This window comes from Eublepharis macularius, chromosome 17 (genome assembly GCF_028583425.1).
Source record: "Eublepharis macularius isolate TG4126 chromosome 17, MPM_Emac_v1.0, whole genome shotgun sequence".
Lineage (NCBI taxonomy): Eukaryota > Metazoa > Chordata > Lepidosauria > Squamata > Eublepharidae > Eublepharis > Eublepharis macularius.
Window position 1 is genome coordinate 3,337,615 of NC_072806.1, and position 20,042 is coordinate 3,357,656.

At 48.9% G+C, this 20,042-nt stretch overlaps 1 protein-coding gene across 2 annotated transcripts in view; it reads left to right on the forward strand.

Moving 5' to 3' along the window:
• Positions 1-530: 530 nt before the first annotated feature.
• DVL1 (dishevelled segment polarity protein 1) overlaps positions 531-20,042 on the forward strand; it is a 123,368-nt gene continuing 103,856 nt past the window's right edge. The window contains exon 1 of one of the 2 annotated variants that reach the window (XM_055001123.1): positions 531-961. In XM_055001123.1, coding sequence (XP_054857098.1) covers positions 792-961 — 170 coding nt within the window. In that variant the 5' untranslated portion in view covers positions 531-791. The remainder of the gene's footprint in view (positions 962-20,042) is intronic. The other variant, XM_055001124.1, reaches the window with a different exon arrangement.

The following is a 20,042-nucleotide window of genomic DNA, read 5'->3' on the forward strand; positions in this document are numbered from 1 at the left end:
GAGGGGGCGGGTGCCTGGGGACCGGGGGGGGCGGGTTGCTTTGGCTTGCCAAACCCAGCTCGAGGTCACTTTAAACTGCGCGAGTGGGGAAGAGACCGCAGGAGGCCAAGAGAGAGAGACCCCCAAAACGCGTTTGGCGGCTCCTCTCCCCAGCCGACGAGCGCAGTTGCGCGCGGACGCTTGATTTTCTTGCGGCGCCCCCCAGCTAACCCTGCACCCCTAAAAGCTTGCAATAGGAGTCCTGCGCCCAGGCAAAGAGCTTGCAGCGTTGGGAGCCATTGCACAAGACGGCGCTGGTGGGAGAAAAAATCCACCCAAGCCGTGCGCAATTTGGAGAGGTTTTTCTACCGCGCGCCTTCGGATTTGGGGCGCAGGCCGGTGCTTGGAGGGGGGTGAGGATGGAGCCCTAAGACCCCCCTCTTCCCCCTCCCCGAAGGAGAGGAGGGATGCGTTCCGGCCAGCCCCTGCCACGGTGTTTTCCTCCCAGTCCGCCGCTAGAGAGCAGTGTGGGGCACCAGATCGCCCGCTGTGCCATGGCTTTGCTCGGGGTGCCTTGAGCACGCACCGAAATTTCCGTTCCTGTTTGCAGCAGGCGCAGCTTGCATTGCCAAAAGAGGCACCTGGAGGGACTGGCGCCTTGAACTCGGCCTGGATCTCCCCCCTTCCCCCTTTTCTCTCTTTCCCACCCCCCTTTCTTTCTCCTCCTCCCTTGGGCACCTCTGTCCTTTTCTTTTCCTTCCCCCTTCCCCCCTCCCTCCCAACCTCCCCCCCCTCTCTTCCTTGCTTCTCCTATGGCGGAAACAAAAATCATTTATCATATCGACGAAGAGGAGACCCCTTACCTGGTGAAGCTGCCCGTCTCTCCGGAAAAAGTCACTTTGGCCGATTTTAAAAATGTCCTCAGCAACCGGCCGGTGCAGAGCTACAAATTTTTCTTCAAATCGATGGACCAGGATTTTGGGTAAGTTGGCCCTCGGAGAGGTTGGCTGGCTATGGTTTTGCAAAAAAAAAAAGGGGGGGGGCTCAAATAGACCATGGTGCTTTTCCATTTGAAACAAATGGGGGTCAGGTTGTACCCCCGGCATCTGTCTTTTGCCCAGCGGGGGCGGGGGGGGGAGATTGGTGCGCGGTTTCTAATGTGTGCACCGGCATTGCACACTTGCAAATTTCAACGTTCATTTATTGGGCTGATTTCCCCCTCCAAATGACAGGCGTGCCATGTAATTTCTTCTTAAAAGGGCTTTTCTTTTTGTTCTGGAGAAGGGTAACTAAAGAAAGACACTGAAATGAAGCTTGATTGTTTTGATCAGGTCAAAGAAACAAGAGGTGTCCCCCCCCAGCGGGGTGGTGGTGGTGGTGGTCAAGACTGCCAGATTGCCCAGACAAGGGCAAAGCTGGGAGGGGGCAGTCAGTCTTCCCTGGCACAGACGGCTCTGGCGAGAATCGAGGGTGTGTGCCTGCGATTCTCTTATAGGAGCTTGGTCATTACATTGTGGCAAAGAAACGTGCCAGGAGTCACCCTCCCTTCTCTTGGGCTCCATGAGATCCTAAAGGTGGATGCTAAGATGGGGTTCAGGTTGTTGGAGTTCGGGGTGCCTGGTGCCGAGAGGGGTCTGCTGTCAGGATTGCCCACCTGGTGTGGTAGGCCTCCCTCCTGGGTGTTTGCCAAAGAGGAGATCAGAGAGGATGTTGGAGTCTCTGATGTGATAGCAGAATAAGGGGCATAGAACCGGGGTCGTCACCTGAGGTCAAGGTTATTATTTTTTTCAAGGAGGGGCTGGAATGGCACATTTCTGTAAGTGCTGGAAATGGGGTGGGGGGGTGCTGTTTTTCTTTGCCTGGGCTGTGCCACATAAGCAAAGATAAGAGAATTCCCTGGGGTGGGGTGGTATCTCTCTTGAAGGCTAAGAAGAACAGGGAGGGGGGGTGCAGTACTCACCCTCTCTGGGGTTGGAGAACTGAGAGCTGCTTGGGCACTTCTTCCTGTGCCAGGTTGGGAAGCGAAGGCCTTGGGGGTGAGAAGTCTTCCTGAAGGGCTGGGATGCCGGGCTGTCGTGCCTTGGGTGAGTGGGGGTCACGCTGGCTAGGGACAGAATAGTTAAATGTTATCAGTCAAGAAAAAAGGAAATTCATTTCATAGGGCCAGAAAGCTTTTTGTTTCCCTACAAGGTGTGTGTGGGTGGGTGGTGAAAACTGGTATTTTAAGTAAATGATGGGGGGGGGTAATAAGATACGCCATAGGCCCTTTGCTTACCTCCCTGGCTGTGCCAGATGGCATATGTAGTAGTAGTAGTTGGAGTATCAGGCTAAGATCTAGAAGTTACGGGTTCAAATCACTATGCCGCCCTGGGTGACCTTGGGCCACTCACTTTTTCTCAGCTTACCTACCTCACAGGGTGGCTGTGAGGATCAAATGAAGGAAGAGAGGATCGTAAATATAGCTCTGTGGTCCTTTGGCGGAAGGGGGGAGAATAAAACGTATACAGCAGGTGGACTTCTGTCTGAGACCTGCACAAATGCTGTATCCCCGATGCAGTTCTGAGACCCTCTTCTTCCCCTGCCTCCTTTGAATCTTGCCATAGGGTAAATGCTCCTTGTTCTTTTATGTAATATATAAATAAGTAGTACCACCCCCCCCCACACACACATATCCAAAATCAAGAGGAATTAGCTGTGTTAGTGTGTAGTTGCAAAATAGTAAAGAGTCCGGTAGCACCTTTAAGACTAACCAACTTTATTGTAGCATAAGTTTTCGAGAACCACAGCTCTCTTCGTCAGATGCATCTGATGAAGAGAGCTGTGGTTCTCGAAAGCTTATGCTACAATAAAGTTGGTTAGTCTTAAAGGTGCTACTGGACTCTTTACTATCCAAAATCAAGAGAGTATAGAGAGTGAGAAAGGAGCGTCTATCCCTGATCGACTGCACTTCCTTAAAAGATCCCTTCAAGCAAAAAGCTAGCATGTGAAGGAGACAGCTAAGCTCCAGCCCTCTCCTTGAGATGCTAGTTTTCTTCATGCAGGTCATCTTTCTTCTTTTTTTAATGGAACAGCATGCAGTTGTATGAGTTCCCCCCTGCAGTCTGAAGTGGTACAATCCCAGACATAGGCTAGCCAGCTTGGAGAAAACAAGGGCTTGTTGTGTATTCTTTTGTTGGGGAGGGGAGAGATTTTCTCCCTTGCGTCATATTTTTATTTTATCTTTGCTTTGGGATCTTCTCCCGCACCCACTGTGCACAGGGTAAGAACAGATCATTGGGGCAGATATTGTGGGGAGAAATGGACTTTTTTCCTGCCCCCCTCTTTCTATTGCCATAAGTGGTAAGTTTTCCTTTCTTGGCCGGTACATAGCCTTGGATTACCATTAACCGCCCCCACCCCCGACTGATGTGCCTTGTGTGTCAGTTAAAGTCTGAATCTGAACTTTAGTATTTGCATAATATGTGCTCAGAAATTGTAAAATTCCATGAATAGAATCTGGAGTCTTTAATGCACAGTTACGGAATTTGTGAGCTAGTTTAGATAGTCTTAAAGGAACAGGGGATAAATTTGTGCAGAATAAGTCCATTTGTGGATGGTTAACCATGACAGCTACGTGGAACGTCCGTATTCAGAGGCAGTGTACCTTAATGTATCAGTTGCTGGAGACAAACAAGGAACGATAATTGCCTTTGTGCTCCTGGACAGCTCCTGTTTGAGACAGGGTACTGGACTAGATGAATTTTTGGCCTGATCTTTCAGGACGCTTCCTTTCTTCTTCTACTTTAGTGAGCACATCCTGCGGTAGCCCACACATGCGCGCTAATGCCAAGAACCAAGTCTGATCAGAGTTTCACAGCCAGATGATGGGGACATGCAACAGGGGGAAGGCCTTTCCGAGATGCATCTGGCTGGCTCTTGCTAAACACAGCAGCCTCTTTTTAGGATTAAGATTATATTTTAGAGAACATGCAAACAGGAGACTAAATTTGGGCCTTGTAACCGTTGCGGCTTTTCCTGGCCTCCTCATCTCAAAGGACTCTCTCTTTTTTTTTCTCATTAGCTTTTGCATTCGGCAACTGATTTGCATGGATATATTAAAAAAGAACAAACCCCAACACAATCGCCGACCTTTTGATGTGGCAGTGAATCAGCTTTTGAAATTTAATAATCCCTCGGTAATAAATCACCCCTTTCCTCTGTGTAGATTGCCTGTACCTGTCTCTATTTCAGGGCATGGTATCTCGGTGTTGCATATCACTTACGAAAGAAAGGTCAGGCTAGTTTCAGGCAGAGAAAACAGACAAGTAAGCTGTATCTTTCTCGTAGCTCACGGTTTACGGCCGGCATTGGGGGTATTCCCTGTTTACAGTGTGTAGCTCCGTATTAGAGGAGAGTTCAGCTTCCAGCAACCTCGGCTTTCTTTATGTTTAAAAGAATAAGTTTCTAGCCCCTCGACCTGGCAGAGGTCTCCCGGTGTTTAGTGAGGCAGGAATTTCCTGAGCTCAGAAGGCCACACTTTGGCACGGTGCGTTGACTCTCTCTGTGACTAGGAGGAGCCAAATAGAGCACGTTTAACAAGCAAATAAGTTACCTTTTGCTTTGCTTGTGCAGTATACGCAGGTGCAGGTTTTGACTTGGCTGTGGCAGAATTTGGCTGGAGAGTATCTTTTTGGGGAAAATCTGCACTGGTCTGTCTGTCTCCCCCAACGCCTCAGCTAGGGTTGCCAGTTCGTGGTTGGGAAATCCCTGGAGATTTGGGGATGGGTGGAGCATCGGGAGGGCAGGATTTGGGAGGGGAGGGACCTCAGCTGGGTATGATGCCATGCTATTCATCTTCTAAGCAGGGCTTTTTTTCTGGGAAAAGAAGTGGTGGAACTCAGTGGTGGAACTCAGGACTGCACAATGACGTCACTTTGGGTCAGCTGGAACAAGGGGGGAGTTTTTTAAAGTTCCAGAACCTCTTGAAAATGGTCACATGGCTGGTGGCCCCGCCCCCTAATCTCCAGACAGAGGGGAGTTTAGATCGCCCTCCGTGCCGCCAGACGCAGAGGGCAATCTAAACTCCCCTCTGTCTGGAGATCAGGGGGCGGGGCTTCCAGCCATGTGACCATTTTCGCCAAGGGTGATTTAAACTTTTAAAAACTCCTCCCCCTTGCTCCAGCTTACCCAAAGTGACGTCATTGGCCCTGGGAGCATGTGTGCACTTTGAGCATGCACGTGTGGTGCCGGGGGCACCACCTCCCGCCAAGAGTTGCCCCCTGTGTGGGCAACCCGCTGAGTTCCACCACCTCTTTTCCCAGAAAAAAAGCCCTGTTAATGATTATTAGTAAGCTGAATGTTGGAAAGAGGAATCTATACTGAGAACTTTTTATATGCACATATGCCCTTAGTCACTTTAATAGTTGGTTTATAAAGCAGATTTGATTATTATTCATAAGATTGCATTTAGTGTCCGTCTGTTGGGTGTGGTTTATCCATTCCGATTTTGGGTCTTATGCCAGGAGAGCCTTCGATTATTTTTGTTAATATCCAGGACCCTGCAGGGGTGGGGTGGGGTGGGGGGGTCAGAATGGGGAGAGCTCATACCTGCATGGAGGAGCCAGTTGCTGTGCTGGGCGTGTCATTTGCGTGAGTCCTTTGTTGTTGGGCTGTTTGTTGGGGCCGGTTTAACGTGCAGGTTGGACTTGGATTGATGCAGCCCTCTGATTTTTAAGAAAGGGAAATGAAAAGTTGGGAAGTCGTGGCAGGGACTGGGATCTCTGCCCCAACTCCCCCCCCCACACACACACTGCTTTCCTCCACCAGTTTTGCAAATGGAGTGAATTATGGAGATTTGTCAGATTGGATCCTGTTTTAGTCTGCTTTCCGCCGTTCATTTTGCAGAACATATGGGCAAAGACTTAACACATTCGCGGCGGGTCCTTCATGCGCGCGATGATCCTGGCATCGCCACTTGCCTGACGAGCGTGCTTGGGCCCCAGCCAAATGCTGATTCAGCCACCAGGCTTTTTGCCTCCTCTCGTGGTCCAAATGGGCTCTGCGCCATTTATTTATAAATAGAAAAAGAAAACGTGTTCAATAACTTCAGACGCAAATGCTTTGCAAAAACTCTCGCAAAACTGTTGCAGGCAGTCAACAGTAATGAGTGTGGGTGGGAGAAGATTTGTGTGAGGTCACGAGTACTAGCCAATACGTGCTTTCTGCTGCCATTTTTTTTTTTGCTCTGTTCAAGTTAAGTCACACTGGCAGCTGGCAAAACTCTACTTTCGAAACTCTCCCGAGGCCAAAAAATGCGACTTCTCTGTTCAGCCTAGCGATGATTCCGTGAAACTGTACTGCTGCTCTTAAAACATTATATCTCTCTTTGGTCTGTTTGCCCGTTGTGATGCTGGTGGTGGGGGGAAAAAATGCCAGATTTGCTCACGCATTCTTGTAATAAGTGCTCCCCTCCGTGGGAGAGCAACTGTAAGATAAGCCCGACCTTTGAATCTCGATCACGGAAACTAGTCCTTTGCTGATATTTTTGTGATGCGTTTCTCCATAATTGTAAGTGCCAGCATCTTTTGAGAAACAGCAAAAACCTGAATTATGTGAAGACTGGTAGCCTGGGGCTTGGCTACCATATGGCGTCTCTCAGAGCAGCAGCCATGCAAAATTTCAAGGTGTGCGGGGGTGGGGGGGGAAGACCCTTATCTGCAAGGGAAAGCTTGAAAAGACAGATACTGTTAAATTTCTAATTAGCTTCCAGATTATAGACCTTTTTACTACCGGCTTGGGAACGGCCATAAAAATTGGATTTACTGCGGAACAGCCGCAGTCAGCACTGGCTTGCTGGTGACCCACAACTGGATGACCAAGCAAAGCATCATTATCTTTCTGTAACAGGACTCCTGTCGGCCTCTCTTCTGCCTCCCCACCCCAAGTGGAATCTTTTGTTTGTTTGTTTCCCCTTCCCATCCGTTGGGAAAGCTGCTCTGCGTTCAGTCTCGGCAGAAGACGTGCGGTGACCGGGAGAATCGGTAAACCAGACCTGGGTACTGCTTCTGTGTCTGCAAATGGCATAGCAAGCAAGGATTACCCTTAGAGATCAGTCTTCATTTCAAAGAACCGCTTTTGTTAGGGTTGCCAACTCTAGGTTGGGGAATTCCTGGAGGTTTCGAGATGGAGCCCCGGTAGGGCGGGGTTTGGGGAGGGGAGGGACCTCAGGACGATAATGCCATAGAGCCCACCCTCCAGAGCAGCTGTTTTCTCCAGCGGAACTGCTGTCTGTAATCCGGAGATCCATTGTAATTCCAGGAGATCGCCAGACCTCACCTGGTGGTTGGAAACCCTACTTTTTATGTATCTTTGCAAGAGACTCTTGTGGATCTGCCTTGGAGCTGCTGCATATTGCAAAGGATTCTTGGAAGCCTTCTAAGGTTGCTACTTGACTGGGGCGTAGGTTCTCCCATGAGGCCCATTGAGGCATTCATTTCTGGTAGTGGATTTGGAGCAGTTGGCAACCTCCAATCCTGCCCACCGGCTGCCTCCGCTTGGGAGCCGGAGCAGCTATTCTTCCTCACTCCCCAGCTACCATCCAGTCCTCTTTAAAAATGGTATGGCAAGCTATCTGTGCTTCCCGAACTCCGTGAGATTCTTCCTCTTGTGAGACTTTGGCTGTCATTTGGGCTGTCCAAAGCTGCCTTGGCAATCGGCAGAAGTGGAAGTCGGTTCCTGCTTTTATAAAAAAAATCTTTTTCTCTACTTTGAGGTGCCTTCAAGTCCTGTCCGGTTTCCTCTAGTAAAAGCATTCAGGGTGTCACCTGCACAAAAGGGGATCCACAGAACAGTCTTGTGTAACTTCGTGGGAGGGAGAAGTTGCAGGCGAGTTAGACTAGAAAGTCATGGACCTTTGGGCCAACGTTTCTCTCTGACTTTAGGCAGTGGGCTGTCAATCACCCGTCTCAGATTCACTGCTGCTAAATCTTTATTGCCTCCTTTTAATATGCAATTTGCACATGGTTAACCGCCCCCGCCCCCCAATTGCAAAGGGAAGCAGCCGGTGTTTGGGCTATCAGGGCTCAAAGACTTTCCTTTCATAATGACAAAGAGCAAGAGGTGTGCCTGTTGTGTTTGTGTGAGCTTAGTCCCCCCCACCCCCGGTAGGCCATGTGCATCTTGTTTGGGATTCAGAGCCACATAGGAAAGATTTGGGGGCAAAACATTGCTGGTAGCTGCCATTTGCGACTAGGCAATCACTGATCTGTCTCTTTTAAAATCTCATTTTTACCAATGGGAAAACGCCTATTTTTCTGATTTGGAGAATAGTATCTATCGCAGAAGCAAACTCAAGGCTGAGCGTTCAATAACGTAAACACTCCGTACAACATATGAAATATGCAGAACGCCTGGAGAGGAAAAGAGAAAGCAAATATAAGCAAAATTGCTCCATTTGTGTATTTTATAGTTATGTAGAGCGTGCTGCGTTTCTTGGCAGTGGCAAAGCTTTAGCAGTTTATATTTTAAGACGTGGTTATCAGACACCCCAAATAAGAGGCCTCCAAGGATGAGGTTCGTGGAGGTTCTGGTAGGTTCGTGGAGGAAGAACCGACCCTTGAATTGGGTCATATGCACACGGAACGCATCACGGAACGCATCATGGAACGCACCAAGCGCTCTCTTTCAGTTCAAGAGCCGTGAGTGTGGGAAAACCAGTTTTTCCAGGGAAATTTTTCCACTATTAACTGGGGGGGGGGGGGCGGGGGGAGAGAAGAGTGACCTATAGCCAGAATTGGGGGACTGGCAGCAGCGGACATTGTTCTCTTTTTGTGAGCTTCCTGGAGGCATCTCATTGGTCACTGGGGGGGAAACAGGACGCTGGCTGGGCTCACTGGAACCTGGAATTCAGCCAGCAAAACACTTCTTGTGTACTTAGTTAAATTGACCCTCCATATTCGGAAGTATGCCTCAGAATAGCAGAGCAGTAGCAGTAGCAGAATAGCAGAGCAGTAGCACCTTAAAACCCAACTAGATTTCCAAGGTATGAGCATTCGAGAGTCAGAGCTCCCTTCGTCAGATACAAGGAGTAGAAAAAAGTAGGAGTCTTTATAATCCAGGCAGAGGGAGGGAAGGGTATTGCAAATCAGAGTGTCAACAAGCTAGCTGAGTTAGCCGTGTTAGTCTGTAGTAGCAAAAATAGAAAAGAGTCCAGTAGCACCTTTAAGACTAACCAACTTTACTGTAGCATAAGCTTTTGAGAATCACAGTTCTCTTCTTCAGATTCACATGCATCTGAAGAAGAGAACTGTGATTCTTGAAAGCTTATGCTACAGTAAAGTTGGTTAGTCTTAGAGGTGCTACTGGACTCTTTTCTATTAAAGAAGCTACCTGTAATATATGCTGTAATTAGCTTGATAGAGCAGGGGTGTAAAATGCAGAAAATTAGCATCTGTAATGTGAGAAAAATCCTGTGTCCCGATTCTACCCTGGGGGATCCGTTGTTCCAAATATGTAAATAAACACAGTTTCAGCAATCTCATGTTTTAATTATCCTTTGAAGTTCCTCTGCTTGAGAACTGCTACTTTTAGGTCAGCAATGGAATGCCCTGGCAGATTGAAACGTTCTCCCACTCGTTTTTGAATCCTGTAGTTTTTGATATAAGATTTATATCCATTCACTCTTTTGCAAAGGGACTGACCTGTTTGTTCAGTAAAGAAAGTTGAAGGGCATTGCTGACATTTCATGGCATATATAACATTGGAAGAGGAACAAGGTGAACGAGCCTGAGACGGAATAGCGGGAGATGTTAAGTCCAGTGACGGATTTGTTGGAATGAATATGGGGGCAGAATTGGCATCTTGGTTTATTGCAGGTCCCAAGTTTGTGTCCATGCTGGGAAGGGCATTATTGTGAGTAGGCCGGCGGGGGAAAAAAGGTGGGACAATGCTGCCCCAGGCATGCTCCTGGGACGGTGCGACGATGTCACCTCCAGAAGTGACGTCATCACGCCGCCCCTGAGAGTGCTCCTGTGTTTCACAGCAGGCCGATTTTGGCTCTGAACGGCCCATTTGGAGCCCAAATGGACCCACTAAGAAGCGCCTGCATGCTCCCATGCCTGCATGATGATGTCACTTCCTGGAAGTGACGTCATCACATAGATGCGGGAGCACACATGTGAGGACCATCCAGGAACACCAAAAAGGTAAGCAGTGGGTCCCCCACCCTTGCACTGGGAAGATGGTGAGGACCGGGCATCACTATTTGTGTGTGAGGAGATGTTTAAGGCTGGAGGGCTATTGTTCTGCACTTCACACCCTGTCTATCAAGCTAATTACAATAAGTATTATAGCTAATTGACACTCTAATTGACATCTAATCCCTCCTACCCTTTGCCTGGATTATAGAGACACCTACTTTTCCCCACTCCTTGTATCTGACAAGGAGAGCTTTGACTCTTGAAAGCTCATCCCTTGGAAATCTAGTTGGTCTTTAAGGTGCTATTGGACCCGGATCCTGCTCTTGTACTGCAGACCAACACAGCCACCCACCTGAAACTATCCGAATAGCAGGTGTGTGTCAGGGAAATGACAGAAGAGTGGTGTTGCCTGCGTGCCCACTTCATGAAGACCTCTAAATGTTCCCAGGAAGCTGAAATAGATAGGCCTTTTTGGCTGGGTCTCTGCAGTTAGATCTTATTATTTGAGATAGCCAAATGGGACCACCTGGTTCAGGGGCAGTGTGCCCGTGAATACCAGTTGTGGGGGCCAACAGAGGAAAGGTGTTTTCCTTCCTTCCATGCTTGTGGAGTCCTAGAAGTGTATGCTGAGCCACTCTAGGAAGAAGGATGCTGGATTTAATGGGACCCTTGGCCGAACCAGGGCTCTGTTTCAGCAGGAACGCGGTGGAATGGAGTTCCGGCAGCTCTTGAAAATGGTCACATGGCCGGTGGCCCCGCCCCCTGATCTCCAGACAGAGGGGAGTTTAGATTGCCCTCCGCGCCATGCGGCGCGGAGGGCAATCTAAACTCCCCTCTGTCTGGAGATCAGGGGGCGGGGCCACCGGCCATGTGACCATTTTCGCTGAGGGCAATTTAAACTTTGAAAAACTACCCCCTTGTTCCAGCTGACCCAAAGTGACGTCATTGTGCGGTCCACCTGAGTCCCATTACTGAGTTCCACCACCTCTTTTCCTAGAAAAAAAGCCCTGGGCCGAACCAATAGCAAAAGAAAGCTTATGGGGGGGGGGAGAGTAGCATTGCTCTAGGCTTTGGTGTCTCTGTGGTTAAAAACACTGAGTGAAAGAGTGGGAAGCCAAGTCCATTTTAGCATCACTGAGGACTGTAATGGTATGCAACTCTCTAATCTTTTTTTAAAAAACTTGTGACCATACCCTTCTGCTTTCTGCGGGACCCCCTGGCAAGGTCCCTGCAGCAAGATTTGCAAACCAAGGACGTTGGAAGTGGCACGCAGTTTTCTGCTAACAAGAATGGTGATTGTCCTGGAAAAAATATTTTGTTCAGATTTCCCCCCACCATCCCATCCCCTGTCTTGCAAGTAATAATTAAATTAACGTTGCCTCTTGAAATCTAAGTGTAGGGTTGCTTCGGATTTCGGTCCCTGGCGCTTCTACGCGGTGGCTGTGCAGCACTGTAATTTGGTGAGCGGTTTCCAGCTTGGCAACGCTGTTTCTGCCACCGAGCGAAAAAAAGCGGCTCTTGGGTCAGGAAAGCAAATGTGATTTTTGTTTTCTTTCTGTCCTTCTTGGAAGTGGAGCCTTCCAGAGAGGCGGCTGCCCGGATCTGACTTTGCAGTAATGTGCGTGTTGTCATCGGGTTGTGGCTTTTTCCTGGATCCTCCTGAAACAATAACCCAAAGTCTGTAATAAATAATCCTGTGGCTTGAAAATAAATGTGCAGGGTTGAGTCTCTTCCCGGCCACGAATGAGGGGGCAGAAGGGCGTAGTCCGAAGAGCTGGAGCACGGCCAGTATCTGGGGGAAGTTCGCTGATTACCCAATGTCAGTTTCCTATACCTTTTCGTCAGATTCTTGGCTAGCACATTGCAGTGCGAGAGGGAGGTGAAGCATTGTTTCCAATGCACATTTTTTTAAAAAAAATTATCCTTAAAGAATGATTATGCTTATAGTTTTTAAAACCTGCCTTGGTTGATCCGATCAAGGGTCTGTTGAGTCTAGCACTGTGTCTGTTTATGATTTATTTCCTTCGTTTAAGTCCCTCCTTTCTCCCCAGCGGGGATCCTAACCAGCTTACATCATTCTTCTCTGACCTTACAACAACCTTGGGAGGTAGGTTAGGCTGAGAGTGTGTCATTGGCCCAAGCTTGCCCAGCCAGCTTCCATGGCAGCGTGGGGATTCGAACCTGGTTCTCACAGATCTTAGTCTGACACTTGTAACTGCTCACGCCACACTGCTGAGTTGTCAATAGGGACTGTGCAAATGTTTTGGGGAAGCCTGTGAGCACAGGATAAAGATGGTGGCCCCCTTCCGTGGTTCATGTGATCTTTAGGGAGAGACTACCTCTGAGCATAAAGGTCCCAGTGCTAACCGTCATGGCTTATAATCTTTAAACATAAAAGGCAAACCGTGTTGCTGATGACTCACCTCTTATCCCTGCACAGGCACAGTACAGGGATAAGAACTTAGTTGGCACGGTTTGCCTTCTCACCGCCTCGGGGCTTCCAGAGGCCCGAGAAGCCCTGGCAGCGCAGGCAAGCCATGCATGCCTCGCTCACCTGCCCTACCCCCAAATCCATGATCGGGGGGGCGGGAATGGGGGGTGCGTGGCAGCGAGTATGCCACCCTGCCCTCCTCCCCCTGCCCCAGATCAGGGTGCTGGGGAGGGGGCAGTGGCCAGCCCAGCCCCCCTGCCCTTTCTGGAGCCCGCTGTATTTTTTGCCACAACAGGCTTTGTTGCCAGTAACAGAATAATAGCCTAGCTAGATATGACCAAGGCTCTGTCTGATCAAGCACTGCGTTCTGGAGAGCAGCCAGTCCTGTGCCCTTGGGCATTTCCCAATAGGGAACAAAGTTGGTGGCCGTTCTGATTTCTCTTTAGCGATCGGAGGTAGGCTGCCTCTTTAGATGGAGGTTCCATTTAGCTACCATTAGTAGCCATTAGTACAGCTGCCCTCTGGTTTTTATTTTTGGAATACCCAGTGGCCTTCTTTACATTTTATGGCCACATGGCTGTTAGGGGAAAAAACAGGCACGATGGGGCCGCTGTGTCCATTGGATTGTGCGTCTTTCTTTTGGCTCATGAGGGTTGAACTTTTGGGAGGTGTCGAACTTTAATATCCAAAGGGAGGGGAATGGAAACCCTTATCTCCCTGTGGCACTTTTCTCTGGCTGGGCTGGGTTTTGGTCCTCTGAGCCAGTGAAGCGATGCACGGGGGAGGGGGGGAGTGTTCAGCTTCCTTTTCTACATATGGGGGGGGGCTGTTGATGTTAAATTTGAATCACTGTAGCCCCTAGATTTGTATGTGAATGGGGTAGACCCATGAGCAACAAGCGTGGCTGCCCCTTCCTGTCGAGTTACGCCACTAAGCTTGGCCAAGCCCTGTGCAGGGGGCCTGGTGCTGGGGTCCTTTGACATAATTTCCGCTTGTATTTTGCACTGTTTCTTCCTTTAAGGCAGGTCTTGGCTGCTTGTGAGTTGCCCCCCCACCCACACGCAGCCTGCAGTTGGGTCGAGCAGCCCACCAGCAGTTCAGTCTAGCTCATGTGTTCCTCATCATGGGGTGGTGTTGCTGTGTGGCTCCGAAGGACACAGGAGAGGGGTGGGGTGTGGGCTGGTTCTGCACAGCGGTAGCAATGGCAGCCTTCCTGCCTTTCTTTGGGAAGCAGCAGTAGTGGCACTGATCCCCTAGAAGGACTGATCTTGCCAACTCCTCCTCTCTTCCGCCATGTGCATGCCAGAGCACTACAGGAGAAGACAGGTGCTGCTCTTCTCCTCCTCCTCTACAGCATGGCTATGGTGCCCGCTTGCTTACGTACTTGGGCAAGGGCCAGTGAGCAAGTGGTGACTGATTCTAGCAGCTGCTTGTTGATCCAGCCGGGTACTCAAGCAGCACTGGCGACCAGGAGCAGTAGCCACCTTTCCCTTACCCGCCCCATCTGTGTTGTGGTCGTACCAAACCCAACACAGGTGTCCCAAAACCTGGTGCCAGCTCTGGCCAGTAGGTCCAGTTCAGCATTTTTTGAAATATTTATATTCCATCTTATCTCCTTAGATTGCAAGTAGTTAACAAAGCAAGCTGCAAATAAAAAAAATAACAGTCCATCATTAGCATGAAAACTCAGCCATTTAGTGGTTCGTGCAATGCCTGCTTTGGCATCAAGGTACCAAGACTTTTGCAACTTTCCAGTGAGGAATGGATAAAAGAAATGGAGAGAGAATTGAGTGAAATGTGGGAGCTTCTTATCTGCAGCCCTAACAGCCTCCGTACTCTGGGTGGAACACGTTCTTTATTACATGCGAGCGCTAAGAAAACACAGCAAGGGGATGCAGGCTGCAGTTCTTCCTGTGACTCCCTTCTCGAAGGGAGGAGAAGCCAGGAAAGCAAACTGACCACTGACCCCGATTCCCTGCTGCTGTGTCCCTCTTTTTCATCTCCGGCACTTTGGAGGGGTTGAGGATTGTCCGCTTACCACCTGAAGAAGGATAGAGGAGGAGGATGAACTGAGCGCTGCTCTGTATCACCACCAGCAAAATCAAGTGGCAGAGCTTTCCGTAGGCTTGGCTGACACATGTGGCAGAATTAGGTGGCGGAGTCCAGAGGTGTCGGTGTGGCTTACGCTAGTCCCAGCCTGCAGGGGGAGTATGAGTGTGCTAGGTTTATTTTTAATGTGCAAAATCGGGGCTTTTTTCAGCAGGAACGCGGTGGAACGGAGTTCTGGCACCTCTTGAAAATATTCAGTAATAGTGCATGAAAATAATATTATTTCAAAGAAGCCCGTGTGTTCCTTCCTCATTTCCCTCTTGAGAGTTCCTCCACCTCTTTTCCCAGAAAAAAAACCCTACGCAAAATAACACCCATCCCTTGAAGCCTGTACCTTGCTGAGCTAGAGCTCTGCTTGCTTGGGGGAGGTTACAAAATGTGTTTCAGATGGGTAGCCATGTTGGTCTGAAGAAGAGTAAGACTTGGGTCCAGTAGCACCTTAAGACCGACTAGATTTCCAGGGGATAAGCTTTTGAGTATCTGATGAAGGGAGCTTCTCTAGAAAGCTCCTACCCTGGAAACTTGGTTTTTAAAGTGCTACGGAACCCATCTTGCTCTTTTACAAAATGTGGTTTCCCCTCCTGGGATCTGGAGTGGTACAGCCTCCACTCCACCTCTGCGCATGAATATTGTCTATACATGTATGTATAGACCAAGGGTTACACTATTGGGGCGAATTCTTTTAGCCTTCATTTCTCCTGGAATCAAGAATGCTTGTTTCATTGCAAAGCTCGCACAGTTGCGGGGTAGATTTGGGGAGTCAGGGCTTTGCCACAGAGCTCGCTGTCTGGCTGTTGCTGGAAAGTGGAGTGCGGCTTTAAATGGCTTCCATGCTCCGATCAGCGTTCTCTGTGCCCTTCCGGAGAACAAAAATCCTCTGCCCTTTTGTCGAGATGGCGCATTTTTTCCTTCTTGCTAGAGAGATGCGCTCCGCCTTCCCCCTTCAGATCTTGTTTGGAAAATTGTTAAAGCTCTCCCAATCCACTTTGAATAATCCCTTTCCTCCAGATGGATGCTGTTTGACACATCTGCCCGCAGACACAAAGCCCGAAGCACGGCACTCGGCCATTCCCTGCAGAACAGATGCAAACTCTCTGTGATCCTATTCCGAGCGTACAAGAGCAGGCCTGTGGTCTATTAATGGCTAGAAGCTATGAGGGCTACGTGGAACCTCCATGTGCAGAGGCAGTATTATCTGAAAGCCAGTTGCTGGGAGGTTGCAATGCTTTGCTTTTGTCGCTTGTTCGTGGGCTTTCCAGAGGCATCTGGTTAGTCACTGGGGGGAAACTGGATGCTGAACTTTGCACCACTCTGGTGCAAAGCCGTTCTAATGCTCCCATTGGCTGTGAAAATTAAGGATGGAACCTCCGTGTTCCAGGGCAGTTTACCTGGAACTGGACCCCAGAAAAACAGAGGGATGCCTGGCTGCTTCCTCATTTACCGTTTAAATGCTGCCTTGAAATACACAGCATTCGTTAGCGATAATTCGTTATGATTATTAATGGAACCTCCATGTTCCTGAGAAGCCTACCTGGAACTGGACTGAGGAAAAAGGGAGGGATATTCAGTTGTCTCCTGCTTATGATCTCACTGATAGCAGTTGGAAACTAGAGAATCCACACAGCCTCGAACTTGCAGAGAAAAGGGGAGGATAGAGGATCTTTGTTCTGAGAGGTGGGATGGTGTGGTAGGTAGAGGGGTGGTTATTGACCAGGGAGATGCCCAATCAGATATGAAGCTTGAACTTTGGAAGGGTGTCGGTCCTTTATTTAAGGGGGAAAGAAAATTGAGGGTGGCGGCTAAAACATTAGAAGCAACAACAGTTTTTTCCTCGGGCTCTTAAAAAAATTGTTTTTTTAATTGTATTTTTAAGTCTTTTACAAATAACAATAAATCTTATTCAAACACAGAAATGAAAATTACAATAGTAGGACATAGTATAACATTGCACTTCATTTTGCCAAGAAGGCGTTCATTAAAAAAATTATTAATCTGATTTTTAGTTTTCTGGCGTATGCGTGTCTTTGTATTTTCCCGCTCTGGTGATTCTTGTTGATTTTATTACAATAGGCGTTGTGATAAAGATTCTGCTGGTTTTATTCATTGGCTTTATGGATGAGTTTACTATGAGTCTTATTTTCTTCTGTTGATTGCATTTCTGTATTAACTGCGCGCTTAGCAAATATGCGATGTGGGTCCAAAGGTTTTAATTTAAAAAACTCTGGTCCCGTCCTTTGGACACAACCCCCCCCCCACTTCCTGATATTTTGGGGGTGATGGACATATTTGGTCCCCTCTGCATCAAATGGAGCTGCTTAGCCAGTCCCATTGAAAAGGGTCTCTAGTCCTGACATTCTAACCTCAGAGAAGAAGCATGCAGGAATCTTCTTTCCCAGTGTTCGTACATTGGACATCATGTCCAACCATGTGCAGGTGCAAATGGGTACATCTTTTTCCACAGTTGAGAAACCCGGGAAAAGGTTGCTACTGAAGCCCACTCTTCCCGCAGTTCATTCTCTGGCCATAGGTGATGGGTGAGAATGGATTGCCAACCTCTGAGTGGAGTCTAGTGATCTTCTGGAATTACAGTTGATCTCCAGGCTACAGAGATCAGTTCTCTGGAGAAAATTGCTTCTTTGGAGGGTGGACTTGATGGCCTTCTGCCCCGCTGAGGCCCTCCCTGGGCTCCACCCCCCCCCCCCCAGATCTCCAGGAATTTTCCAACCCAGAGTTAATTTAATTTATTAGATTTTTGCCTGCCCTCCCCGCAACCCGTTGCCAGGAAATGTCCGAAGCTGGGAGCCGAGCTAGCAGGTTGATGGAGAGAAAGGAAGAGAACGCCACAGAGGAGTTTGGAAATGGGAGGGCCTGGGTAGGAATTCCTTGTCGCTTCTTGGCCTCTCCATTGAGGGAGTGTCCAGACCACCTAGTCTTTCTTGTTCAAAAGTGGGAGCTGATCAAGACCCGGGAGTGTCTGTTGTACAGAATGTTTTTCACGGGTGGGAGGGTTGATCAGTACTCCCTCCAAGAATTACGTATCTTTCCCCTCTTGCTTAAAAGAATGCATTCTTCTCTCCTACTGCTCGGCCCGTCCCTTGTGGTCTGAGAGCCAGAGCAGAAGCTGTTGGTGTAGAGTAGAGAAAGCATGCCTGGCCTCGTCCAGAGGGGGGCATCTTTGTGGTTTTGTCAGTCTTTGACGTAGTACGGGGCTTCCCTGTTCTGCCCTATTATCTGGGCTGGTTCTCCGGCCAAGCCACCCCAACATTTTCTCAGGATGCTGCATCACAGAGTGTGCCAATGTCCCACAAGGGCTTGAATTGCCTCGGTGACATTGGTACCACCTTCTGAGCCCATGCCGGGCAGTGCCACAGGGTGTTGGCTTGGGGCTGACGGCCTCAGGAGGTGACAAGGGATCCTTGCTTGAGATGGTGAAATGCCTTGAAGTGGTTCTGCCTGTTACGTAGTTGCAAACCCAAAGCCCACCTTAGACTATATTTTAGGCCTTGTTCTGGGCAGAACTGCTTCAGGCTGTGGCCTGGGGGCTTGTGCATTGGAATGCTCCTTTGCATAAAAGAAACACCCCTCGCCTAGAAAGCTAACCTCTCAGGGAGAAGGCCAAGTTGGAACTGTTCTCCCTTGCCATGTTGCTTCTTTGTGTGGAGGGATTTATTTATTTATTTTGCATGGAGGTGCGTTCAGTCAGTTGAGTACCCCTCCCTTTGTAATCTGAAATGGGACAGCCTGGCACTGTTTGACCACTTCAAGGGAGCTGACCTCTCTCTGACTGCCAGTATCAAGAACAGAACATGTAGATTTTCAGATTTTGAAGTGTGGGGGGAAGAGAACTCGGAAGATACAGAATATAGTTTTTGAAACCTCATTAACTTTGAGAACCTCTGGCTTGGCTGGATTTTTTTTTAAGACAAAGCATTCCTACCCATTATTTCAAGTGCAAAGATCCAATGGAATGTTGATGGGCATTCCTAACCGCTCAAGAGTGGCGAGGGAATGCATGTCTGTACGTGCGAGGTCTGTGGATGGGTCTCTGTTGTTGGAAACCAGGGGCTCTGGAGAACAGGGAATGGGCAGCGCTATCAAAGCACCCGCCAGTTTTTAGACAGAGTTTTCATGTGCTGTGTACGAGAAAGCTGTGCATGAACAGTGCGCTTGAATTGTATGAATATGTGAGAAGAGGGGATGGACATAAGAGGATATGGGCCAGAAACCACACCGATGAATTCAGGTGGATCTCCGGTGGTCATAACTAGGCCTGTGTCCTATTTGGCGGCTACTTCCATGTTCAGCCAGGAGAATTGTTGCCTCTGTGCTTTGCTTAAACATCTTGGAGGTATCTGGCCAACTGGTGCTATAGTGGATCAAGCTGATCCCGCGTTATACTTATTACGCGCTTGCAGAGATGAGAGAAATGAAGAACGGACAGGTTTATTGGCATCTCTTGACGGGGACGGCCAAGAACGGAGCCTATATGTTGCAAGGTAAACCTCTGGAGGCCAGGTGCAGAGGGACAAAATGGGAGAAAGCCATGTATGTTTTGCCCTCCTCGTGAGCTTTGCAAAGACTGGCCACGGTTTGGTATAGTAACACTGAAGAAAGTGGGTCTTTGGCTTCATTGAGCAGGACTTTCTTGTTGCGTGCATGCAATAAGAGGCTCTGCTTATGTTCTTAAACCAGGCCAGTCACCTTGGGGAAGACCTGAGACCATTTGGGCATCTTGGGCTGTTGTGGGTGGTCCGAAACGATTCCTCCCCTCAAATCCAGGCGAGAAGTCTGGAAATGATGGATTTTTATGCCGCTGGCTGTCACTCAAACTTGGCAGTTTGAAAACCTTTCAGATTGTGGCTTGCGAGAGAATGGATATTGATTTAATTTGCGCAGTTTGCTTGAGCAGGCAGGCCCCTGATGGATGAGGGCTCGAAGTGTGTGGAGGCGTGTTTCGCTCTCCATCTCCATGACGGGGGCGAGTGGAGAGAAGCACCATGTTGCTCCTGGAAGCGGATGGTTTTTTTGGTCATTCATCTGTGCCAAGCAGTGATTGAAATGTTACGGCGGCTGTCTGTCTTGTTCCTCCCTCCTCTCAGAGATGCTCTTTCCCCCCTTCTGTTGGTGCCTTCCTCTGGGCTTAATGAACTTGTCTTTCTGCCACCTTGGATCCCCTTCTATCGAGATCTGTCATGGTGGAAATGATCGAGAAGAAACTCCCCTCTTCTTTAGTTCTGGACGAAGGCTCCTTGGAGAAGCAGAGAGAATTTGATTTAATCAGTCTGTCCTTTTATATATATGGAAAACTTCTCAAACTTTCTGACTGTGACAGGGAGTGTCTTAGGTGC